Source organism: Aedes aegypti, chromosome 3 (assembly GCF_002204515.2).
Source record: "Aedes aegypti strain LVP_AGWG chromosome 3, AaegL5.0 Primary Assembly, whole genome shotgun sequence".
NCBI classification, from domain to species: domain Eukaryota; kingdom Metazoa; phylum Arthropoda; class Insecta; order Diptera; family Culicidae; genus Aedes; species Aedes aegypti.
This window is the reverse complement of record NC_035109.1, coordinates 216,200,222-216,227,720: the sequence shown is the minus strand read 5'-3', so window position 1 is coordinate 216,227,720 and position 27,499 is coordinate 216,200,222. Positions and strand designations below refer to the sequence as shown.

Here is a 27,499-nt window from a genome sequence, read left to right as displayed (position 1 = left end):
CCAAATGTCAAAACAGTTGAAACCCGTAAACATTGCGGTGCGTGATTTTGAAACAGCTCAGTCTGGTGAGTGGAGTTTCGTGATTGCATAAACAGGCTGATTGGTGGTAAAATAGTCCGGATGGCGTCTTTGGCCAGGTTATTTCAAAATTTGGCAATCAAATCGATTGCCAATGATGTGCGTGCAATAAAAGTATCGAACATTTCCACTGAGAGCTTAGCCCGGGTGATGAATAAACCTAAACCGGGAACGGGGAAAGCTTATCGTAGAATCGTCCACTATCCGGAGCAATACACCGTGGAACCACTGAAGGTAACCAATTTGGCCGGCCGAGATCCCGACACGGGACGGCTCATTGCTAAAGGCATTGGCGGTGGCATCAAGCATAAATATCACTGGATAAAATGGGTTCGCGACGGGCCCCTGGAAGGACCACCACAGATCGAAAAGGTTATCGACGTGATCCACGACGGGTGCCGAACAGCGAAGGTAGCGCTGGTCGCCGTAGGAGATGAACTGAAGTATATAATTGCCACAGAAAACATGAAGGCTGGAGATTTGATCAAAACATCGAGATTCATCCCCAGGATTCCAGGTTGGTATACTATACAGTGTCTGAATTTCATATTCGTACAGGGTTCTGTTTTCATATCATGTTAATAAAAAAATATCCAATATGTTGTATTTCCAATAGTTTATTAAGAATGGTCATGGATGTACATTATTATTTGACAATCATAAATTTGTATCTCAAATTGACCCAATTACAAATTTACGCTTATAAAATTCCAAACATACAACATTGTAAGTTCTTTATAACATAGCCTATATGTATTAGACAACATTTTCAGCAACTTAAAAGTAAACAAATGAAAAAACTTCTACCACTTCTTCAATGATGTTTATTATAAAATCCAAAAAAAGACTAACAGTTAAGTACATTTTTGTGAACAGGTCTTCTTTAAAAATGACATTGACGGAGAGGTTTGAGTTGAAATAATTGTTTACATAATTGCAGAGGCGTCCCGTGAGGAATTTGATTACCTGTGCACTGACTCGCACAAACCGTTTATTTTGAATTATGAATACGAATTTTTCAATTGATTTTTTTAAATGTATTTCAGCTTAAAATGTAATTTCCAATACTGTATGCAATCTTGAAGTGTCTGGAAGCTATTATATTTGTTGCTCATTGGAACTATTTTTTGTTTGTTTTCTTCGTTTCAATCACTAGTTGTATGTTTTAAGAATTTTGGATGATTCCAATATACAATGTTTAGGGACAATGAAAATTCTCAAAATTTCGCTGGTACCAAGGCGATGAAAGAAAAATTTTGCGTATTAATCGCGGTCCCATAGTTTGATAATATTTGACATAAAAATGTGTATTTACAGTAAAAATGACCTTTATATGCGTAAATTTCAAGCATTTTTCGTATTTTGCGAACTGAGATAATAAGTTTAATATCATATTATCAATACAAAATTTAAGCAAGAAGAAAGACGTTTAACTTGAAACTAAACGATTAGCACATTTATGTATATAATACTCGGCTTACGAATAAATAAACCATTCTTATGAGCAAACATCTGAACTTTTCTGAGATTATCATATAAACCTTCAGAATTCAACTATTTACGCGTTATTTTCCAAGTTTCGCGATGAAGGATAAATTCCGTGGATTTCGTGGCTTTTCACTATTCCTAACGTTGTTATGCTATATAATAATTCTTATTATTTACAGCTTGTCAATTGTATCACGGTATCTTAGCTTTTTGACGATGTCCAGCGCTGGTACATCTCTTTGTATACTTTTGTTGATACATCAAAGCTTTTAAGTGAAATGATGACTGACTGTTGAACGATGAAATCGACTTTACGCCAACTGCAATTTATCAGTTGTCGGTCTGTTGAGCAAGAAAAACTATATTCACACATAGTTTATAAATCAATTCAAAGCCACATAAATTGTGTGTAATCAATAGATGAAACATAATCAATTTGGCCAATATGTTTATAACATCTAGTTTTGGTTCCAATCAATATTGCGCCTACTATCGCGCGACACCTGGAAGCTCCATGCAACATACATACATACACACAAAGCATGTATGGCGTTGACGCTTTCTCTTCCAACAGCAGACGTGGTGACGCCAGTTGCGCGCGCTTTCTCAATTCTTGCAAACCAATGCGAGCGTCATGGGCAATTTCTCTCTTGGGTGCACAAATTGGAGTGAACCGGATTTTACCTATACAACGCCACTGTTGCTCTAGAAATGCCAATACAAATGCACATTCCTGCTGTGTCCATACACGCTATTTTCGTGCACAAGAAAAAGTGCACGGCTGAAATGAACATTCTCTGCAATACGATGGAGACGCATGCAGTTTGTCTTGTTTACTTTGCTGTTTTCGATTGCTGGTTGAGCAAGACCATGAAGGGGAGAATCAAACGGTTTGTTCACTGAGGGCGATGCACCAATTGAAGGTGAAGAAATCAAACAACATTTTCAAGCAACTACACATTATGAATGTTGGTAGTATTGAGAGTATTGAGAATTATAATATATATATATTTAATTTGTTAGTTTGAAATCTTTGACTGTGCAGTGCACCGAGTGCACCTTAGGACGAGACGCCACTGCATAATTGTTTATCTTACATAATTCTTTATCTTATTTCATATTTTCTCGGTGCACATATTTACAATATTGCTGTGTGCGCAGGGAAGCCAAGTCATTTTGACAAAAATCTGGAAGAATTTGAAAATTTGTCTGGAAAAGTCTGGATCGTCAACGTCGTATATGGAGAACCTTACAAATTATTTACAAAACCTTACAAATTCATTAAAAAAATTATCTGGATCTTCCAGATTTTTGTAAAATGGGACCTCAAAAATCTGGAATATTCCAGACAAGTCTGGAAGGTTGGCAACGCTGTGTGTGCGTTTGAGGTCATTTTCATTAACAGTAAGCTTCGCATGAAAACACCTAAATATCAAATGGATATCTGAAACGATTCCACACTTCCTGAGCCGAAAATTAGATTTTCGACCCTGGCACGTATTTAGCGGTTTCAAAAGGTACAAGGTTATAAAGGTTAGATAGGTTATATACGATCTCACCAGGTTATATTGTTGTTGTTTTTTCACCTCTGTCGTGGCTGCGGCCCTTATTATAGCTCTGTATTGATATTATTTGTTAGTTTTTTTTACCAACTTGATATAAATAAAACAGTGCCCTGGTACGAATATGAAGTAGAGTCTGACTATAGAGGAAAAGCACTAATTTTCGTCCTACAAAAATTCTGTGCCAATTTTTGTATTTCTATACAAAGTAGGCTAAAATCGTAAGAATTGGTCAAAAACTAATGCTGCGTCGAAAATTGGTGCTTTACGGCTTTTTGAGTGAAATGATACGGGTCTACCACAAAAGACCGAATAACAAAAGGCCGAATCACATAAGGCCAAATCACAAAAGGCCGAAACATACAACAGGCCGAATCACGATTAGCACATTTATGTATATAATACTCGGCTTACGAATAAATAAACCATTCTTATGAGCAAACATCTGAACTTTTCTGAGATTATCATATAAACCTTCAGAATTCAACTATTTACGCGTTATTTTCCAAGTTTCGCGATGAAGGATAAATTCCGTGGATTTCGTGGCTTTTCACTATTCCTAACGTTGTTATGCTATATAATAATTCTTATTATTTACAGCTTGTCAATTGTATCACGGTATCTTAGCTTTTTGACGATGTCCAGCGCTGGTACATCTCTTTGTATACTTTTGTTGATACATCAAAGCTTTTAAGTGAAATGATGACTGACTGTTGAACGATGAAATCGACTTTACGCCAACTGCAATTTATCAGTTGTCGGTCTGTTGAGCAAGAAAAACTATATTCACACATAGTTTATAAATCAATTCAAAGCCACATAAATTGTGTGTAATCAATAGATGAAACATAATCAATTTGGCCAATATGTTTATAACATCTAGTTTTGGTTCCAATCAATATTGCGCCTACTATCGCGCGACACCTGGAAGCTCCATGCAACATACATACATACACACAAAGCATGTATGGCGTTGACGCTTTCTCTTCCAACAGCAGACGTGGTGACGCCAGTTGCGCGCGCTTTCTCAATTCTTGCAAACCAATGCGAGCGTCATGGGCAATTTCTCTCTTGGGTGCACAAATTGGAGTGAACCGGATTTTACCTATACAACGCCACTGTTGCTCTAGAAATGCCAATACAAATGCACATTCCTGCTGTGTCCATACACGCTATTTTCGTGCACAAGAAAAAGTGCACGGCTGAAATGAACATTCTCTGCAATACGATGGAGACGCATGCAGTTTGTCTTGTTTACTTTGCTGTTTTCGATTGCTGGTTGAGCAAGACCATGAAGGGGAGAATCAAACGGTTTGTTCACTGAGGGCGATGCACCAATTGAAGGTGAAGAAATCAAACAACATTTTCAAGCAACTACACATTATGAATGTTGGTAGTATTGAGAGTATTGAGAATTATAATATATATATATTTAATTTGTTAGTTTGAAATCTTTGACTGTGCAGTGCACCGAGTGCACCTTAGGACGAGACGCCACTGCATAATTGTTTATCTTACATAATTCTTTATCTTATTTCATATTTTCTCGGTGCACATATTTACAATATTGCTGTGTGCGCAGGGAAGCCAAGTCATTTTGACAAAAATCTGGAAGAATTTGAAAATTTGTCTGGAAAAGTCTGGATCGTCAACGTCGTATATGGAGAACCTTACAAATTATTTACAAAACCTTACAAATTCATTAAAAAAATTATCTGGATCTTCCAGATTTTTGTAAAATGGGACCTCAAAAATCTGGAATATTCCAGACAAGTCTGGAAGGTTGGCAACGCTGTGTGTGCGTTTGAGGTCATTTTCATTAACAGTAAGCTTCGCATGAAAACACCTAAATATCAAATGGATATCTGAAACGATTCCACACTTCCTGAGCCGAAAATTAGATTTTCGACCCTGGCACGTATTTAGCGGTTTCAAAAGGTACAAGGTTATAAAGGTTAGATAGGTTATATACGATCTCACCAGGTTATATTGTTGTTGTTTTTTCACCTCTGTCGTGGCTGCGGCCCTTATTATAGCTCTGTATTGATATTATTTGTTAGTTTTTTTTACCAACTTGATATAAATAAAACAGTGCCCTGGTACGAATATGAAGTAGAGTCTGACTATAGAGGAAAAGCACTAATTTTCGTCCTACAAAAATTCTGTGCCAATTTTTGTATTTCTATACAAAGTAGGCTAAAATCGTAAGAATTGGTCAAAAACTAATGCTGCGTCGAAAATTGGTGCTTTACGGCTTTTTGAGTGAAATGATACGGGTCTACCACAAAAGACCGAATAACAAAAGGCCGAATCACATAAGGCCAAATCACAAAAGGCCGAAACATACAACAGGCCGAATCACAAAAAGGCCGAATCACAAAAAGGCCGAATCACAAAAAGGCCGAATCACAAAAGGCCGAAATATTAAAATAAATTTTAGTGAAAGCCACAAACATTCAGCACATTTGTCTACAATATTATGGACATTTTTACAGTAGGGTAAGCGGGACAAGGTGCTCAAGTAACATTACTAGCTGAATACTGCCCATAAAAGCATATCAGTCCCATGTCTGCTGGATTTCCTATTCACATGGGACAATTATGCGTTTATGGGCTGAATAAGAGTGTATGGTTAGTGTTTTTTGGGTGTGTCAGCTGGTCTATTCTTAGCTGACACACCTAAAATAAATTCTATAATTGATGCTTAAGTAGTCGCGCTGTTGTATTGTGTACAACATAAGTGTAAAAACCTCTTTTCATATCCAAGCTTTATTCTGTGATTTGGCTTTTTGTGATTCGGCCTTGCGTGATTCGGCCTTGTGTGATTTGGCCTTTTGTGATTCGGCCTTCTGTGCATTCGGCCTTTTGTGGTAGGCTAGAATGTATTCGGCCTTTTGTGATAATCTCAATAATACGCTTCTCAAAGATTGAATTAAATTTTGAACTTGATTTTAGTGCGTGCCAACGAGGGAGACGCATACCCACTAGGGGCACTTCAGGTCGGAACGCAGATTCACTGCTTGGAAAAATACCCTGGTCAGCAGTGTCATCTAATTCATTCGGCCGGAACCTATGGAACTATACTGCGCAAGTTTGGTGACCTGGTAGTGGTGCAACTTCCATCGAAGCAGGAATTTGCTTTCCACCAAACGTGCATGGCTACCGTTGGACGTGTTTCGAACATCTACCACAACAAAACTCCGATTGGTTCGGCCCAGAAGAACCGTGAGCTGGGTAATCGTCCCCGGTCGGGATTATGGCACAGAAAGGACGGTCGACATGGGCGCAAGATTCGTAAGTTGCCGCCCATGCGTGTGATTGCGGCCCCATCAGAACCTGCGGCACAACCTATTACCTTTACAGTAAAAGTGTAAACGAGGGATTTGAATAAATGCATTGAACGTATGTAATTCGTTTTAAGTACTTTTTATAACTTCAATTTCATAGAAATAACTAGAAATCCTTCCTTATACCTTGGACGGATACCTGATGGTACATATTAGGCGTATGCTGGAATAACGGCGTAAGTCGTATAATTGATTTCTCTTCATCGATCCTCTCCTTTATGAATAAAGGTGACAAGGTGCAAGTTTGTCCGCATTTTTTCATTTCTGGAATGTCTGTAGTGACAGCGTAATATTAGGCATCCTTGAAAGGAAATGCTATTTAGAACCGACCTGATCAAATTCACCCCAGTGGTCAATATGCCCCCGAATCACGGTACCATTCGAATTGTACTGTAATGTGTTCCATATCGGTCAAAATACCAATAATATTGAGCATTCAAAGATTTTTTTTCCGAATCCAACAAAACTAAACGGCAGTCTCTAAGCGATTTAGGAATTTTGCTTCATTCAGATATATCATATGATATTCCGATATATCGCAATTTTGATTCAATATATCGGTGGTATCGATACTTTGATTCGATAATAAAATATCGACACTTTGCAATATCGGAACGTCCCTATTCTAAACATAAAAGTCAGGAGCAAAGAGACCATTACGTCAGACTCAATAGTTTATATAAATGTGCAAGTAGAGACTGTTTTCGTCGGTATCAGACCGACATACAACGAAGACTTAAAAATAATCCAAAATATTTTCAGAATTATGTTAAAAAACAGCGAAACGAGTACGGATTGCCTTCTTCGATGAAATGGAACGATACAGTAACCTCTGATCCACGAGCCATCTGCAATATGTTCGCTTCTAAATTCTCCAGCACTTTATCTAACGAAGCTCTGTCAGACCAGCAAATAACATCAGCATCAGTTAATACTCGGTTGACCGGTTTAGTAGTGCTCGATGTGACTGTTAGCAACGAATCCATTGTAGAAGCATCAAGTAAGCTAAAAGCTTCAACGTGTCTAGGGCCTGATGGAATTCCCTCCCTGTTTTTGAAGAACTGCATTGACTGCTTACTCGTTCCCCTGCGAACCATTTTCAACAAGTCTCTATCATCTGAAGTGTTTCCTGCGTGCTGGAAAAATGCGTGTATGTTTCCAGTTCACAAGAAGGGAGACAGGAAGAATATTGAAAATTATCGTGGAATATCATCACCGTGTGCTGTTTCCAAACTCTTCGAGCTGGTCATAGTAGATCGACTATTCTTTCACTGCAAGCAATTTATCAGCCCTGATCAGCATGGATTCTTTTCCGGACGATCAACCGCCTCTAATCTATTATGTCTCACCACATACGCGGCTTAAAGCATGAGCCTAAGATCACAAACAGATGTTCTACATATCACCACATAGCGAATGAATTTCCAAACAAATTCGTCACTGCCATATATCCCTTGAGCTGCTACACAACTTTGTCGAAAACACAAATGTTCTAGATAATTTAGAGTTGTGTTTGATCCTTCGACCTTGACGTTTGCTCCTGTGGGGGCCGGCGATGAGGGCAGGATCAAACATGTCGCGCGTCGGTCGAGTGAAAGTGAAAAAGTGGCGTGATCGCTTAGTTGTGTTTGATCCATCGTCCTTGACGCTTGCTCCTGCGGGGGCTGGCGATGAGGGCACCCCATTAAACATTTGACAGTTCAACAGCCGACTAAATAGGTTAAAAAATCGATTGATTGTTGCACCGACGTTTATGGAAGTTTAACACAGCGATTGACTGACTAATCGCCAGATTTAATCGGGTGACCGACGAAATCTGGTGTTTAGTAGGTCGACTTGGTTGGATTTTATTTAATCAACCGACTTTTCTAACTATTTAGTAGGATTACGTCGGCACATCCAATCTAATCGGGTGATATTCGATTGATCCCTATGTTAAACTTCCATAAGCGTCGGTGCAACAATCGTCCAATTTTTCAACCTATTTAGTCGGCTGTTGAACTGTCAAATGTTTAATGGGGCAGGATTAAACATGTCGCGCGTCGAGTGAAAGTGAAAAAAAAAACCGCGATCGCTTCCCCATTAAACATTTGACAGTTCAACAGCCGACTAAATTGGTTGAAAAATCGTCCGATTGTTGCACCCACGCTTATGGAAGTTTAACACAGCGATCAACTGACTAATCTTTTGGATTAAATCAGGTGACCGAAAAAATCTTGTGTTTAGTAGGTCGACTTGTTTGGATTTTACTAAAAATACCGATTTATCCACCTATTTAGTAGGATTGCGTCGGCCCACCCTATTAAATCGGGTGATATTCGGTTGATCCCTGTATTAATCTTCCATAAGCGTCGGTGCAACAATCGACCAATTTTTCAACCAATTTAGTCGGGTGTTGAACTGTCAAATGTTTAATGGGGTTAGTTGTGTTTGATCCTTTGACCTTGACGCTTGCTCATGCGGGGGCTGGCGATGAGGGCAGGATCAAACATGTCGCGCGGCGGTCGAGTGAAAGTGAAAAAGTGGCGTGATCGCTTAGTTGTGTTTGATCCTTCGACCATGACGCTTGCTCTTGTGGGGACCGGATCAAACATGATCGCGCATCGGTCGAGTAAAGTGAAAAAGTGCCGCGTTCGATTAGTTCTTTTTGATCTTTCGACGTTGACCTTGCTCCTGGGCAATGCGTCAAGAAAGCCTGAGCAGTCGTCAGTTGTTTTCCCTCTCGGGTCGCGCGCCTATTTTCTCTGAGTGCTTTTATATAGCCGAGCAAACTAGTGAAGCTGAATGTGGATTGTTGCTGCTCAAGAATGACGGATCAATTGGTGAGCTCGTTTCATGCTACTATTTCTAATCTATAAAATATGTATGACTGCACCTTTAATCGTTACAACGGTGAGACGTAAATATGATTTTTCAACAAACTTTGAAAGGTTCGTCACTGTGAGTGTCGACATAAACTCTGATTCATAGATTATTTATGCCTAATTTTTTTTTTCAAAACTCCTTTTTCTTTTTACCTTTATTTTGTAATTAAAAAAAAACTTTGAATGGTTCGACACTACAAGTGTAGACTTGCGAAATGTTCACTTTATTCAACAAACTTCAAAAGGTTCGTCATCTCAAGTGTCGGCATAATTTTTCTCTACATAGATATTGTTCATATCAAATGAAAATATTATATTTACATATAAGCATGTTCATATCTCACAAATAATTATTTATCATGGTCAAATTGCTTATCAAAGTGAATCCTGTGACTTAACGATCCTCCCCATTAACAAACATTCCTCCCAGTAACCTTTGTGGAGATGCAGAGGCACGGTCTCCAATTAGCAAAGGTAACACACTAACATTCCTTCCCCCAATCCCACCTGACTGCATTGACGTGGCCGGCGCCGTTATTGACCATGTATAAATAGAGGCACTGAATTATGCACACTGAAGAAGATTATGGTCAATCCCAGCCGAACTTCTAATTGATTCTTTGTGCATTTTCACTGACTTCGGTCAATCACGGAATAGCAACCATTGATATGTGTAGTCAGTCTAAGCTAAGCTAAGCTAACACAAATGTTCTAGATAGTTTAACAGGGTCTTAAAATAAAGTCACTGTCAGTTCGCCGTTGCTCTGCTTCACAACTTTGCCGAAGACACCAACCTTCTAACTTATCAGGGTCTCGAGATGTAGAAGGTTGAAGGAAATTTGTTACTGCCGCCACCTAGCCGTAAAAACTCCTGAACCACTTGGACCATATTCCCAAGTTTTCCTAAACATTAACTAGAGGAGTTTTTCGGATGTCCTTTAAATTTCAACAACAAAATCTATTGAGAAACAAAAAAAGTTATTCATATTTTAGTGTGTTTTGAGGGTTAATGCAACATTGTGTTCAGACAGACCGGACTAGGTGATGTTTTGGCGTTCTATAGATACGGATGACCAGCATGACCAAGCTGAGGGTCGTGGGTTCGAATCCCACCGGTCGAGGATCTTTTCGTCTTGGAAATTTTCTCGACTTCCCAGGGCATAAGAGTATCTTCGTACCTGCCACACAATATACACATGCAAAAATGGTCATTGGCATAGTAAGCTCTCAGTTAACAACTGTGGAAGTGCTCATAAGAACACTAAGCTGAGAAGCAGGCTCTGTCCCAGTTGGGACGTAACGCCAGAAAGAAGAAGAAGAAGAAGATACGGATAAGGACTCCATCGATTCTGATTTTCCAATGCTGTTTCGATACAAATGCATCATCAAATAAACAAGGCGCTAGGCGACGCGCGCAAACGGATGTGTTGAAAATTGATCTATCACGTTGTTATAGTCTGCGCAAATTATTAGATTCGGCTGGTGAAACTGGTGCAGTTTTTGGAAAAAGTGTCTAAAGCAGAAATAAGTCGGTTTATTCTGCACGAGTTCTGCTGGGCAGTGCTTCGTTAAAGCCCAAGCAGAAGGTGAAGATGCATCGAAGCCGGGCCTCAGATTTTCAGGAGCGCGAATCTGGAGAGCCGGACAGGCTTCCCAGCCGGATCGGGCTGGGGGCTTGATCGATTGGTCACTCGCTGGTGGTGACCAATCAATCAAATTTTCAGCTTGAACCGCAGTCTGGTTCTCTAGATTTGTGCTCTTGAGGGTTTGAGTTTGGCTTCGTTTCATCTTCATCAGAAAAATCGTTTTTGCATGCGTTCTGAGTGCAATCGAATTTGGTTATCGTGTTGCCGGAGTGACATTGAACAATGTTACCTTTTTTATTGCGGTACATAGAAAATGGAAGTAAAAAATAAATGTTTATACAGTCAAACCTCCATGAGTCGATATTGAAGGGACCATCGACTCATGGAAATATCGAGTCATGGAACAAGAATCCTTTGGAAAGGTGTTTCGTGGGACCATCATAGTAACCATGATATATCTTAGTTAGTATGGTTCCATGAGTCGATATCGAGTCATAGAACATCGACTCATGGAGGTTTAACTGTATTAACACAATCGTTAAATAAGTCTTTAAGTTAAAATAAAACTTGAAACCTGTCAGACAAAATTTCCCGATTTTAGCTCTTTCCCGATTTTGTCAACCCTAAATGCAGCATGAGGCTGACAAAATCGGGACATTACTGTATATCCATTCAGAATAAATCTTTTGGCAATCTATCAAGTGCAATCGATGGCTAGGATGTCAGTACTTGTTTTAAAAATATAAATTGTTATTCTTTGAAACAGCATGCATAAATATTGAAGTTTTCTTCGATAAAACTATCAAAGTTATCCCGTTTTACGATTAGGTGATTTTTTGAACTGAGGTTGCTTGAATCGCATCACTTACCAAGGTTAATCCTGATCATGCAGCTATTATCCCTCCTCAAAGCTATTTTCCATGACAATCATGGAGATGCAGACGTGATCTCGGTCTCTATTAACAATGGATGTCATACTAACATTCCTTCCTTTCCCCGAAGACCGTTAGGACGTGGCCGGCGCCGTTATTGACTTTTTAATGTTTGCAGTTCTCAAAAGTGTACATTGAAGATGGAAAGCTACTCCCAAGTTACATCTCATGGTTCCTTGTGCACTTCGATTATTCCGGTCAATCACGGAGTAGCAACTACGAATTGTGTGGTCATCAATGCTTATGCTTAAATGCATCATCAAATAGATTTCATAGTTCCATTAATACAGCAAATAATGCAGAAAAATAGATATTTCGAATGGGTATACACAATCCCATGAACAAGCTACTCAATCAATCTTGATATATGTATATTAGACTGATGCAAATTTGGAAGTTTTTGCTCCCCTATGCTCAAACAGAGTTATTTATGATGGAAATCATTCTCTCAAAATTTGAAGTGATTTGGACAAAATTTGGTTGTGCACACGCCATATGAAGTTTACATGGCAATTACTATGGAAAAGGCAAACCTTTTGTGTTTAGTCCTCTAACTGCTCGCCATGATAATCTATGGAAAAGTGAACAAACTCTTCTCATGTGAAATCTTCCCAGCTACAACTTTGCCGAAACTCTCCGGATCCGAGGAAAACAGCAGAAACCTGTCATGGAAGTGTTGGCGGGCCTTGATTTGGAATATATGAGCACAGATACCGTAAGGACGCCATTCACCGCTCATTTAACAGCATTTCAACATATTAGGTTCTGTCAAAAATCGGTTTTTCATAATTTTTCAAAGCTTTTTTCGCTAGACGCAAGATAAAACAATTGTTTTTGTAGAACAAAGGTAGAAATATGAAAAATGTATAATGGTATCGAATAATATGTATGATAATGATATAGGTTTAGGGCGCCATTCACCGCTCATCCTAAGTATGGGGCCCCATAAGAAGCACTAGCTAGAATTAATTTACTTCCATTTGCTGGCAGTCTTTGTACTATAATACGACAACATGATGAACCATAGCAGCTAAATAGCATTTTTAGATCTCCCATAATAAAATCATTGATAAACTGACGTTAACCACCTGAAATAGCATAAAATTATTTATTATCAAAAATATATAATATAAAACCAGTTTAGTTTCACTCTATTACAATCCATTTTGATATTCTAATACATGTTAATAACTTTTATTGTTAAAAATTGTCTAGTTTTTTTAAAATAATTCGATGAGCGGTGAATGAAGCATGAGCGGTGAATGGCGTCCTTACGGTAACAGATGTTTATGCTAGAACAAACAAATCTGAAAACCTTCAAACTGAACTCCTTGAAATCATTAGCGTCGCCACACAGCGAATTGCGTCAATTAGTGGTGAATATCAGTATCTTGGGGACCCAGATAGCCGTAGCGGTAAACGCGCAGCTATTCAGCATGACCAAGCTGAGGGTCGTGGGTTCGAATCCCACCGGTCGAGGATCTTTTCGGGTTGGAAATTTTCTCGACTTCCCAGGGCATAGAGTATCTTCGTACCTGCCACACGATATACACATGCAAAAATGGTCATCGGCATAGTAAGCTCTTAGTTAATAACTGTGGAAGTGCTCATAAGAACACTAAGCTGAGAAGCAGGCTCTGTCCCAGTGGGGACGTAAAACGCCAGAAAGAAGAAGAAGAAGAAGATCAGTATCTTGAAATATTTCATATTCACCACTGATATCGTCATGGGAACTTAACGATGACAGCGCCACCACGATGTTGCTACTTGTGTTGCCATTCAAAATGATCGTTAATTGTTTTACACAGTTTTACAATCGAACTTCAACATCTGTTATCTGTGATATGAATTTTATCTACCTGTTTCTGAAGCATATCAATATCCGAGTTTGATTGTCTTTCGTTTTCCCCTTCAAATTGGCCTGTTCTCGTCGGTCTTGCACAAACCGTTTCTGTTTAGTTTCGTTACAGACCTGGATATCCTGTCCCATCAACATAGTAATCTAAATAGCTTAAGAAATCCCGCAAAATCCTTTCATGTTATATAAATGTGTTCACTAACCTTAAAACTTCCCCAAACTAACATAGTTTTCAAAATAAATACAATATTTATAATGTAAACAATGTAAAAAAAGAAAAGATTTCGGCTCTATTATGCCCTACGGCACCCGAGCCTGCCAAATAAACAAGTTAAGTATAAAAAAAAACTTTGCCGACGACAACATTTTGATGCGACGTAAGGATAATTTGTTATTATTGATAACAAAGTGTAAATCAGGTATATCATGCTGAGATGATCATTCAATTACTTTTAGAGCAACACTGCTTTTTTGCTGTAGAACATAGTAGCCTGGATTACTTTGATCTATTCTACCCGCCAGGAGCACCACTGTTACCTGCCGTGCAGTTAATTGAGCATGCAGAACGCAAACCCTTTTTACTATGATGAATAACAATTTATTCTGACGTCCAATCGAAATGTGGTCTTCGGCAAAGTTGTTGATGAAAGGATTTCACATGAGAAGAGATTGTCCACCTTTCAATAAAATATTATGACGAAGAGATAGGGGACTGACACAGAAGGTTGGCGTTTTCCATAGTAATCTCAATATAAACTTTAAATGGCGTGTGCACATTCAAATTTCTTCGAAATCATTCCAAACTCTGGGAGGATGCTATTTAAGATATTGTGTGTTTCTTTCACTACTGAACTGCGAAGTGCGGCCTCATAAGTGCGAAAGTGTGTATAAAAGTGCAGGATTGCATTGAATCATGTTGGTGTCTTCAGTGCACTTATTCTTTGATTTACGAAGAATAAGTCCCCTGAAGACACCTACCTGATTTGATGCAATTGCGCACTTTTGTTAGCGTTTCCGTACTTGTAAAAACTACGATAGTCCAGTGGTGAAAGAAATGCGCAATAACAAAAATAGTTTAAGCGTGCATCACTCTAATGTACATTACATATATACAGATAGATTATACGCTTAGATACGTGCTTTGAATAAACAGTCATTATTAGTTGCAACTTCATTACTATATTGCATTCATTTGAAATGTTAAATGATGCCAAAATGTATATCGCACATATCCCAATATTTAATAAGGACAGAACAAATATGCCCTTGTATCGCCAGTGGACGAAAAAAAAAAGTCGATTCGATCTTGGTGTCGATCCTTCGCAACATCAGGGAAGGCTTGGATCGAAAGTAACTATGTAACATGCGTGTCGAAATTTATATCATTCCAACAAATCATAAAGGTGGAAAATCGACAAATCACATTTCAATTTACACCGCATTTTTCTGCAATCGAATGAATGGGCATAACATGCACGAAAAATCATTGACTATGAAAACGAATGAAATTGTTGAATGCAAATGCCTCCATGTTGGTCAGTTTGATCCAGTGGCAATGCAGCGCCACGTTCCTCCAACTGATGTGGTTTGTTGAGATTGGTAGAAAAAATGCATGCGTTAATTTCTTCAACTGGAGTGTTGCTGTCTATCATTTACTACTTAGGGGTGATCGGGGCAATATGGGCCGCCTAAGGAAAAAGTCATGGAATGCATAGAAAAACAGCAAAAATTATGGTTTAATTGCAAGTGACTTGTACTATAAAATGTTATCTTCCATGTTACGTCGATAATTAATGTTAGCATCAACTTGCAAATTATTTCAGGAACTTTTTGGAAAACCATATTTTTCTACGTGGTCACCAACCATATGGGGCATTATGAGCCACCCTACGGGGCAGTATGAGCCACCTCATTCAATCGAATGATTTTTATTTAAAACAGTATAGAGAAGAGTTAGTGGTGAAGAGTACATTATTGCAAAGAAAATTGTATTAGCTTTGCTTGATATTATTGGTTCTAGCGGCTTATTTTCAAGGATACATAATACATAGTAAATAGACCATGTTATACTAGTACTAAATTGCGATACTTGGTTCAACGTATTTTCTAGCAAAGTGTTCCACTTGTAATGATGCATAAAGATGACTATGCAGTAAAAAAATAATCTGGTATATTTAGGCAATGCATTTTTATGTTCAAAACATCGTTTGTTTTGCTTAAATCTAGGTGGCTCATTTTGCCCCGCTCCTTCATCTTGAAAATAATATATTGTTTTTCAATAATTTTGTTTACGAACAAATCTAATTTCGCTCACGAACTGTTCATTATGATCAGAAGTATCAATGGATTGGTAAAATTTATCAGAATTATAAATATAATTGTCTTATAGGCTTAACTAAAAACTGCCAAAAGTATAAGCTTTTCATGACGAAGGACAAATTTGTACATTTTTGTAAATATCTTGAGTGTTCAAACGAATAATCTTACGGTTTTTATTGTGGTGGCTATTTGCGGCATCCTTTAGCAGATCATAATGACACTAGACATTAAAACACTGTTTTTGAGGTCAAAACCGGGGTGGCTCATATTGCCCCGTATGTTCATATTGCCCCCATTGCCCCTACACACAACGATCGGCGAAGACTTATGGGCCTCCATTGGAGCTGATAGATTGAATTTCCAACTAGAAAAAAGGGTGATTGTCCAAGCAATACATTGTATGTATTGGATTGATGCAAGTTTTAAAGTTTGTGCTTATTTATCGTTGTTCTGCGTGCCACCCATAACTTGGCCTAAGTTCAGTTCTGTTCTGAATGATAGCAGCGCATGTCGATTTTCATACACAATGTTGTATATTTTAACTTATTGGAAATCGGTAAATGCCAAAAATGCATTAAAAAAGTGAAAGTTTATGGAGAATCTATTTAAAAGACACCGAATTTGTAGGGTATTCTTAAGTGAACGAATTCTTTTGTCATTTAGCCACTAGTGGTCCCAGATGGAAAAACCTAGTCTATTTACATTAACATTGTCCAGTTATGATGGAAGAGGAGATGAAACCGGTTAAAAATCAATTCATTCTGTTGATTTGTTCTCGAATCATAACATAAAATAATAAATTAGTTTTCTTTATAGATATGTCCAAAGTCGCACAAGATCACAGTACCAAGCAGGGTCAATAACATTAAGAGAGCATAATTTTAATGCTCGAACATTGTGTGGCATTGAATGTATACTGAATGTATTGAAATATGTGTTTTTTTGTATACCGCAATAATAGGATGGCACTACCGCAACAATAGGACGAAATACCGCAATAATAGGACAAAGGTAAAGCTTCAGATTTATGGTAAAAAAGCGTATGTTTGATTTCAAAATTCTGCTTTTTTACCGCACTATACTCGAGATAAACGATAGTTTCAACACTTAACATTGCAAAATACTACAATATTTAGGTTTTGGACACTGAAATACGATTTATATTTCAACATCGTGCTTAGGTCCTCCATAATTGGACGGATACCCTAGTAAGATACTAGGTAGGAGAAATTGTTCGAAATAAAAACAGTCAAAACAAAAATGGAATTCCTGGCTGGCAATGAGATCCTGAATTTTATATCACTTACTATTTGAACAACCTCCACCTAATTAACAAACGTACAGTTTTGTCTCTGAATACTTGGTTTTTGTATGACGTAAAGTAAAAAGTTATAAACAATAATGTTTTTAAACGAATTTTTTCATACGACTTTATGTACATTCTGTTAAAAAAATCGTAACTCTTTTATAAGATTTTTAACATTTTTCATGTCTTCTACAAAGTTGTTTGATATCTTAAGGGGCAGGATCCGTCATTGATTTCGGAAATTTTCAAATGCAGTTTTTTCGTTCAAAATCAAGTCAAATCTGTTCCCCTACCGAAACAAAGTGAACACATTTTCATCAAATAATTTTTAGTTTTGAACAGAAAAACTACTTTTCAAGTTTTGATGATGAGGATGATTACGATGACGGAGCGTTGATCGTTAAAACGCGTGTTTTTGCTGAACATCGCACCTCTCTATTTCTTAAAGTAAAGGAATTATCGGTAGAAATTGTTTTAATGAAGCTTATTTGTTCAATAGTAAGAACCCATGAAAAGACGCTTATAGACAAATGTTTTTATCATCACGTAAATTGTTCATACTAAAAATATATGACCAGAAAACTGTTACTAGGTCCGAATTGGACAATGTTCCCCTACTATAAGGCTCTGCAAAAGATTGAAAATATTTTTTGAAGTTAAGTGTTAATTAATTAAGTCTTAATTATTCATTTCGGCTGGTTTGTGAAAGCTACTGAGCTCATATTTGGATGGATCGAAGTGTGTCATGCTGTGAATCGAACGCGAACATTTTCCGCTGCCGTCAAAATATTTTTTTTCTTGTTTATAATTTTATACTATTTTGAAATGCTAATTTTCTGTTAATAAAAGTTGTAGTAAGAAGAAGTGAAATAGTGAATCACTATTAGTGATGTGACTTGAGTGCCGTTTGTCGGGATCCAGCTTTTTATGCTGCATTTTGGCTGCCGTAGTGTGTAACATACAGACGGCACATAATTTCAACAAATCCGATGAGTTTGTTCCATCCCGCATAATTATGAACCATACTTGTACTGTTTCTCATATTGTCCACAACAATTTGAACCCATATCTGAACAATATCGTGAACCATGAGTAATAACAATAAAGCAACAATCACAGAAACGGTTTTGACAGTTTGGCGAACGGTAAATGAGAAAATAACAATGTGGGAAATAGGCGGTTAAGTTATGTAACCATTTAAAAACGACGATTTTCTCGAACAAAATTTGTCGTTCACAGTTCGCCAAATGGTAGATATATTATCCATTTTTTGACAAATTAATTGTTAGGCAAACAGTTTAGAAACAGTAAAACCATAAAATCGTAATTAAAATAAATAATGTTTGAGTAATTATTGATTTACGGTACAATATAGTGAATTAACAGTATGATGTACTGTTCTGTTATATTTCTAACATAATGTGATATTTGGTGGATAATTTCAATCAAAAACAATGAATCGAGAAAATGCGTGCAAGAAAAACTCAATCCGTCTCATTGTCTAATTTAGTTAAACAGATAGCAATGATTCTTGAAAGTAAATTATTGAGGCGGTAATCATTTCAATCAGAATGAATCTGTATTACACGTATTTCATGTTTCACTGTTTATGATGAAAAAAACAAACACAATCATTATTAGTATCACTATAATCATATTGATTAACATTATTATGCAAAATTCTTTTTATTTTTTTAAGATAGTCTTTAGGCTACCACACAATTGCTCAAAGTTTAATAATAAATTTTCGCGTTTATCCATGAAATTAATAGGTTTCACTTCGGTATTTTTTGTTCTGAGTAAGCAACATATAATCACTTCACTGAGACCAATTCCGCAGCTGCAATTCTAGAAGACGTGTTCCTTCGACTCCAACGGTGCATCAAGATCCATTACGTGGGCTGAATCGGATTCTAAACATCCTTATTCCGGACTTGTAGAATGGTGTGTAACATCCCTTTTGCCGGTAAATCCGTTGCCTTTTTCGCTCGATTTGATCGCCGCAGCTTCACGATTCTTATGGGAAAAGGCAATTAGTAACATGTTTGTTTTTTAAAAAGTCTGATTACATACCTGCTGTTTTTAATACCCAGTTTTTTCACCCAGTTATTCCGCAAATAAATATATTTTCACAAAACTGGAACAAAAAGCAACTCGCAGCGATGATTTTTCATTTTTTCTTTTCGCTGGTAAACAGTGCAAAGACAAGCATGCTGTCTGCGGTACACCCACAAAAATTTCCACAATAGTTGAATAAATTTCTTTCAGAAATTAATATTTATTCTCTTCTTTTCACAAATCTCAACAGAAAGTGGGGGCAACTCAAATTTTGAGTTACGGATCATTTTATTGGACGAGTTGTGTGCAAGGATTAAGATTTTTGAACATTTGTGTGAAATTTAAATAGTGGCATTTTCGTGTTAATTTTTGAGCGTGTAATAAAATCGCTCATCAACAATGACAATTTGTCAAACTGTTGAATAAAGGTTGTGTACAGTAATTTGCACATGTGCAAGTGTGTTGCGCGTATATTATAACAAACAATTTGGCGAAAGGGTGTTTTATATTACTACTATATCCGCTAGTTTGACACCTATATTGTTGAACTGTATCGATACACTGTAATAAATTGTCATTATTTGGTATGGATTAACCAAAATGTTATTTATGGTCTATAGGTTTAGGGGTTTTATTGTTCAACATAAACACAACTGTTTCGGATGCATTTACCATTTCAGTTAAAAGATTCTTATTGTTTGGAGAATTAGGCAAACTGTATATTTCTATGCGGGATGTTTCTATAAATCGCATTACTATATAAATCGGGTCGATTTGCGCATTTCAATATCAGTTAGTTTTTACGAAATCGTCGTCTTGCGTTTTTTTTTTGTGCTGGTTTTTGGAGATTGACGTTTTTGTTCGGTTTGCGCGTGTTTTTGTCCGCGTGTTTTTTTCCTTTTTGTAGCAAACCGATGACCCTGTAGGGATCGGTTCTGCTTTAATTTATTTCTGAGCAGAAAAATATATCTCAATCATCCTAACCAAAGAATCGAGTAGTGCTATGCAGAATTTATTAATATAATTAATAAAACATGTATTGCCTTTTGATTGCCGGCTTTCAAAAGATTAATTATACAACACATAAACCACAAATGCTCTTGGTCCATCGCGAGCTTTTCAGGCGAATCCTGACCTGATCTTATACCCCAACTTATGAGAGAGTCGCTGAGTCGGTGGCCTCTCATTAAGGCGAAGTAGGCCGTCATTGAAATTTGTACGCGTCGTTGATGATTGTTGCTAATTCATCCCACGATTTTGAATAAAAAAAACAGTTGGTTTTGCATTGACACAGCTGAAAAAGCATTAGCATACTTTATGCATGTTAGCGCGTACAGTGATACTTTTTCAATATAAACTATCAAGGCTGAGTTTTATCACTTTGAAATGCAAGCTGAAAAGTCATCATTGTTGCCAAAACGAATGACGGGCTACTTAGCCATAAGTAAGTGCTACATGAACATTTCCTTCCCCTATCCCAAGTTACGGTAAAGGGGCCTTCCTTAGCCGAGCGGTTAGAGTCCGCGGCTACAAAGCAAAGCCATGCTGAAGGTGTCCGGGTTCAATTCCCGGTCGGTCCAGGATCTTTTCGTAAAGGAAATTTCCTTGACTTCCCTGGGCATAGAGTATAATCGTACCTGCCACACGAAATACGAATGCGAAAATGGCAACTTTGGGAAAGAAAGCTCTCAGTTAATAACTGTGGAAGTGCTCATAAAGAACACTACGCTGAGAAGCAGGCTTTGTCCCAGTGAGGACGTTAATGCCAAGAAGAAGAAGAAGAATGGGCGTGGCCAGGAATAGCAATATCCATGCTTTTGGTAATATTGTTTATGATTGGGCTAAGGTTTACTCCCCGCCTTGTTCCTGAAAGCAGTCTGGATGAGATTATCAAATTACACATGAATGTTGCAAGTATCCAATCTACGAAGTATACCGTAACTACGCTAACGCTAACGCTACTGAGCTCATATTTGGTCAAAATATGCATCGTACTACAGTGATCCTTGTTTGCAAAGTTCCGAAATATTCTCCCTTTTATGCCAAAGCGAATCGTGGAGGTGCCTAAGTAATTCTTTATCCATGTGTGAAAAAAATGTGAACTGCTGTCGCAAATGAAACGTAATATTTTTTAAGTTTTATTCAACAAGAATGACAGTTGATAGGTTTGCCCACAACAGAACACCTAGACTAGAAATAAAAAATAATTGTAAAGTTTGAAATTATTATTGTTTTATCGATATCACCCAGTTCAAAAGCAATTTCAATCTGCTTACGTGTAGACCCAATCACGAACTCAATGATACAATTTCCTTAGGCCTTATCAAGAAGAGCATCAGTTTCCACTTTCGCTTTGATTGACAATGCAATTGAAAGACCTTCAATAAACAACTCGCGCCAATAGATCCAAACTCGGTTGTACGATGGTTGCCAATGGTGCACAATCGGTGAGAAATCCAACAGGTGGTATCCTACCATGCTGGGATGTGATGTGGGTACCTTACTGCATTGAAGTGTGACTTATCATTTTACTATACCAGGCGGTTACAATGAGAGCACAGAGATAATGCGAAGTGATACCATTGAGGGGTCCTGTCTCATCTGGGTGCAATAAGTCGGCGGGAGAAAACTTTATTTCATCGCGAATGCGTTACACAATAAATCGATTGTGATCAAAGCACGATGCTGTTGCGTATGACTCAATTTGGATTTATGGTATTTTATGGTCCAACGAACGATAACAGTTTTTGAGAGTTTGGTAATTTTATCAATCTTCTTATTTGTTGTTGATTTATCGAAAATACTAATGTGTAACAGCCATATTTTCTATTGCAATCATCTTGAAAGCAGTACCAACTGCAATTTATTTCGACGACCGATGTGATTGAGTTTGTTGTTACTAATCTTACATTCTGGTTTTTTAGTCTGTGTTTTGGTTTGTTGAAAATATTTAATAGCTGCTCAGTCGAAACTGGATTATTATTTGATGAGATCGTTTTATGCGTATATTGCAAATCCTTCAAATATTATTGGCTTGAATTTCTCCATGTGATTTTTGAAAGTTAATTGAGCGCTAGATACTTAATTTCATTTAATTAGTTTAATGGGGCTCCTCTCATCGTGACAACAAGTTTACTTGAAGGTTCCAAATAAAGAGATTTCGGTTTATGTGGGATGGGGACATTATAAGTTGAAGGTCTGGAAATGTTTGTTTCGATGAGGTACCTTCATGTAATCTCCGTAGGCACTATCATTTTCCTTTTCTTTAAGCCACGTGCTTGCGTCTTTTGCTTTCATATGTTGGAGTTTCCCGCGCACTCTTCGATTTTGAGATTGATAAAGTCACAACGCATTTATTTTCTTCTCTCGAATTTGTTTGCCGCTCTCACTTTCAACACCACGCTCATTCACTTCTGCACGCAGAACTGCAAATCATGAAGTTGTACAATACTCGGAGCAAACTTCCAGCTGATTTTTGTTAGTACTTAGGTACATTCCCGTGCAAAAGTTTGGGGTCATCCGTTCTTGACAATTCCTGGGGAACTGATGTGGAAGAAGTGAGAACTATTATCAAAAGTGTGAAAGGCTATGATTTGTTACATAGTCATAAAAAAATTATAGAGTAGCTTATCATTAAGGTTAATATATTTCACAATGGTTTTCAGTTGGCATATTTTCCTGACAAATAGAAAAATGCCATATTTGTACCAATTTCAAAACCGGACAAAAATCCTGCTGAAGCTTCTAGCAATCGTCCAATCAGCTTGCTTTTCTCCATCAGTAAACTTTTTGAAAAAGTCCATTTTAAACAGAATGATGGTCCACATCAATGAAAATTACATTTGTGCCAATGAACAGTTCGGATTCCGTCATGGACATTAAAACACCTTTTACGTGTACCGTACACCCCCGTTAATTTGAACGGTATCTCATGCAAACCATCGGGGTTCATTTTTAATTTGAATATCTAGTCACCCTAGAAACGTGTTTCTGGTCACCTCTTTCACTGTTTTGTTTTGATTCTGCGTTCCGTTCCACAGCGTTCCATCTCACTTCACTCCGTTCCATGAGCTAAATGACGTTTGAACCATTTTTAATCTGAACGATGTGCAAATTAGCGGGGTACAGATTAAAAAGTGTTCAGATTAAATGTGGTCAAACCAACGGGGGTACCCGGTAATACATTTGATTCGTTCCAACAAATCATAATGCTATCAACTGGTCTTGCTCTCCTAGACATAGAAAAAGCATTCGACAGTGTTTGGCATGAAGACTTAATTGTAAAATTAAAAAACTTTATTTTGTCAACATACATTGTTAGAATAATTCAAAGGACGGGGTTGGTGGTCTAATGACTTCTGCTTCTGCTTAATAAGCAGAAGGTCATGGGTTCAATCCCAGGCCCATCCCTTTCCTCGTACTTTGTAGTTGTATCAGAGGCGCGTCCACATTCGAAACCAAACATTGACAAACGCTGACAAATATTTTGTGCACAGTGAAGCTAAGAAAAGTTTGAACCCAATTGAATCTTAGGCTGGAAATAGAAAGTTACTATATTTGTGGGGCTCAAACGCAAAGAAGTGTGACATTTTTTTTGTTTTTGCGTTGAGAATAAAACAAAAATCTACTGTTTTCAATCTTTCAAACGATATTTTTTCCCAGCGATTTTTCCTAGCAACAGTAAAAACATAATTCTTATAATAAAAAAAATGCTAAAAAAGTTCAAAGTAGATTTTTTCAAAATAAGGTTTTTGTCCCTGACACCCCTTTGATTCTAATCCCCTAATTTTCATGCCAGTCGTTACTACAAGACTAAGAATGCTCTTTTAGGGTATCTACCCATTTACAGAATTGAAATTCCTTGATATTTTCAGTTTTTTCCAGGTTGAACACAAATATAATCCTGACAGGAACAGACTTTTCTCTAATAATATTTCTAACACTTTTTTTTTTATTATTTTTTTTTTTTAATTTCTTTATTAGTATCATTCCAAACATTACATTCATTTCTTATATCTAGGTGTTCTGTGTTATTTGACAACACTATCATCCTAATTTGGTAAAACAAATTTAAGATTTAATTAACATTTTGTTAACAACATATTACATTTCATTTGCCGTAGCAGTTCAGTTTTTTTACAGGTGAGTTGATTTCACCTGCTTATAAGAGAAAAAAAAACGTTTTTAATATACTTAACCTAACTTAACCTAAACATATAACGCATTAATCGTGGCAATAGAAGATTGTAACGATTTTTGCCTGAAATTATTAATTATTTTATTTGACATTTGTTCCAATGTTTCAACATTGGATATTCTATGTAACTCATTGGTACTATACCAGGGAGGAAGCCTCAGAATCATTTTCAAAATTTTATTTTGAATTCTCTGCAGAGCTTTCTTCCTGGTATTACAACAGCTAGTCCATATTGGTACAGCATACAACATGGCTGGCCTGAAAATTTGTTTGAATATCAACAGCTTGTTCTTAAGACAAAGTTTTGATTTTCTATTAATAAGGGGATAGAGACATTTTACATATTTATTACATTTGGCTTGAATGCCCTCAATGTGATTTTTGAAAGTTAAATTCTTATCTAGCATGAGCCCTAGATACTTAACTTCATCTGACCAATTTATTGGAACCCCTCTCATCGTGACAACATGTCTACTTGAAGGTTTCAAATAAAGAGCTTTTGGTTTATGTGGGAATATTATTAGTTGAGTTTTGGAAGCATTAGGAGAAATCTTCCATTTTTGCAAGTATGAAGAAAAAATATCCAAACTTTTTTGCAATCGACTACAGATGACACGAAGGCTTCGTCCTTTGGCGGAGAGGCCTGTGTCATCTGCAAACAAAGATTTTTGACATCCCTGAGGTAGCTCAGGTAAGTCAGATGTGAAAATATTGTATAATATTGGTCCCAAAATGCTGCCTTGAGGAACACCAGCTCTTACAGGAAGTCTTTCAGATCTGGAGTTCTGATAATTAACCTGAAGTGTACGATTTGACAGATAACTTTGAATTATTCTAACAATGTATGTTGGAAAATTAAAGTTTTTTAATTTTACAATCAAACCTTCATGCCAAACACTGTCGAATGCTTTTTCTATGTCTAGAAGAGCAAGACCAGTAGAATAGCCTTCAGATTTGTTGGAACGGATCAAATTTGTTACACGTAAAAGTTGATGAGTGGTCGAATGTCCATGGCGGAATCCGAACTGTTCATTGGCAAAAATTGAATTTTCGTTGATGTGGGCCATCATTCTGTTCAAAATAACCTTTTCAAAAAGTTTACTGATGGTGGAAAGCAAACTGATTGGACGATAGCTAGAAGCTTCTGCAGGATTTTTGTCTGGTTTTAAAATTGGAACAACCTTAGCATTTTTCCATTTGTCAGGAAAATATGCTAATTGAAAACATTTGTTAAATATATCAACTAAAAAAGATAAGCTACTTTCTGGAAGTTTCTTGATGAGGATGTAGAAAATTCCATCATCGCCAGGAGCTTTCATGTTTTTGAATTTTTTAATAATAGTTCTCACTTCTTCCAAATCAGTCTCCCAGGCATTTTCGAAAACGTTCTCTTGATTGAGAATATTTTCGAACTCCTGAGTAACTTGATTTTCAATTGGACTAGTAAGTCCTAAATTAAAATTGTGCGCACTTTCAAACTGCATAGCAAGTTTTTGAGTTTTTTCGCAATTAGTTAGTAATAATTTGTTTTCCTCTTTCAATGCCGGTATTGGCTTCTGAGGCTTTTTCAAGATTTTCGATAATTTCCAAAAGGGCTTAGAGCCAGTGTCCAATTGAGAAATTTTATTTTCAAAATTTTTGTTTCTTAATTGAGCAAAACGTTTCTTGATTTCTTTCTGCAAATCCTGCCATATAATTTTCATAGCAGGAACGCGAGTGCGTTGAAATTGCCTTCTCCTCACGTTTTTAAGACGGATCAAGAGTTTAAGATCATCGTCTATAATCACGGATTCAAATTTTACTTCACATTTTGGAATTGCAATGCTCCGGGCTTCAACAATGGAATTTGTTAAAGTTTCAAGAGCATTGTCAATATCAAGTTTAGTTTCTAAAGAAATGTTAACATCAAGATTGGAGTCAACATACGTTTTATATATATTCCAGTCGGCTCGTAAATAATTGAAAGTGGAGCTGATAGGATTGAGAATCGCTTCATGGGATATTTGAAATGTAACAGGGACATGATCAGAATCAAAATCAGCATGAGTAACTAATTGGCTACAAAGATGACTAGAGTCGGCTAAGACCAAATCAATCGTAGATGGATTTCTAGAAGAGGAAAAACATGTGGGGCTATCAGGGTATTGAATTGAGAAATATCCTGAAGAGCACTCATCAAATAAAATTCTGCCGTTGGAATTACTTTGAGAATTATTCCATGACCGATGTTTGGCATTAAAGTCACCAATGACAAAAAATTTTGACTTATTGCGAGTCAATTTACGCAAGTCAGTTTGGAGCAAATTAACTTGCTGCCCAGAGCATTGAAAAGGCAAATAGGCAGCTATGAAAGTATATTTACCAAACTGTGTTTCAACAGAAACACCTAAAGTTTCAAATGATGAAAACAGTTGATGTTTTATACGCCTTTGAATGATGATTGCAACTCCCCCACATGCCCCATCAAGTCGATCATTACGATAAACAAAAAAGTTAGGATCTCTTTTGAGTTTAAATCCAGGTTTTAAATACGTTTCGGTAATAATTGCTATATGCACGTTATTAACCGTAAGAAAATTAAACAGCTCGTCCTCTTTACCATTCAGAGAACGAGCATTCCAATTTAAAATATTTAAATTATTATTTGGATCCATTAGAAAAACGTAATCCAATAACAATTTGATTTGTAAATTTTACACCTACTTGGACTGCTTCAGTCATAGTGGTGGCTTTGAACATTGCATCAATCATTAGATTCAATTGTTCAGTTAGAAAATTAAAATCAGAGGCAGACATGTCATGTGATTTCCCATTGGAATTTCCGGTAGACGAAGAAGCGGAGTTACCTGTGGCGGTAGGGTTTTTTCCATTTGATTTGAAACAAGTAGAATGGGTACCCATGGA

The 27,499-nt window shown here is 37.0% G+C and overlaps 1 protein-coding gene across 1 annotated transcript; it reads left to right on the top strand.

Moving 5' to 3' along the window:
- LOC5570052 (39S ribosomal protein L2, mitochondrial) lies at window positions 1-6,551 on the top strand. The gene is made up of 2 exons (XM_001658895.2): window positions 1-595; window positions 6,084-6,551. The coding sequence occupies exons 1-2, from the start codon at window positions 121-123 to the stop codon at window positions 6,500-6,502; spliced, it is 894 nt and encodes a 297-aa protein (XP_001658945.1). The 5' UTR covers window positions 1-120; the 3' UTR covers window positions 6,503-6,551.
- The last annotated feature ends 20,948 nt before the right edge of the window (window positions 6,552-27,499 follow it).

Coding starts and splice junctions, on each gene's coding strand:
- LOC5570052 (XM_001658895.2), top strand. CDS start 121: ATGGCGTCTTTGGCCAGGTTATTTCAAAATTTGGCAATCAAATCGATT. Junction 596..6,083: donor ATTCATCCCCAGGATTCCAG/GTTGGTATACTA, acceptor ACTTGATTTTAG/TGCGTGCCAACGAGGGAGAC.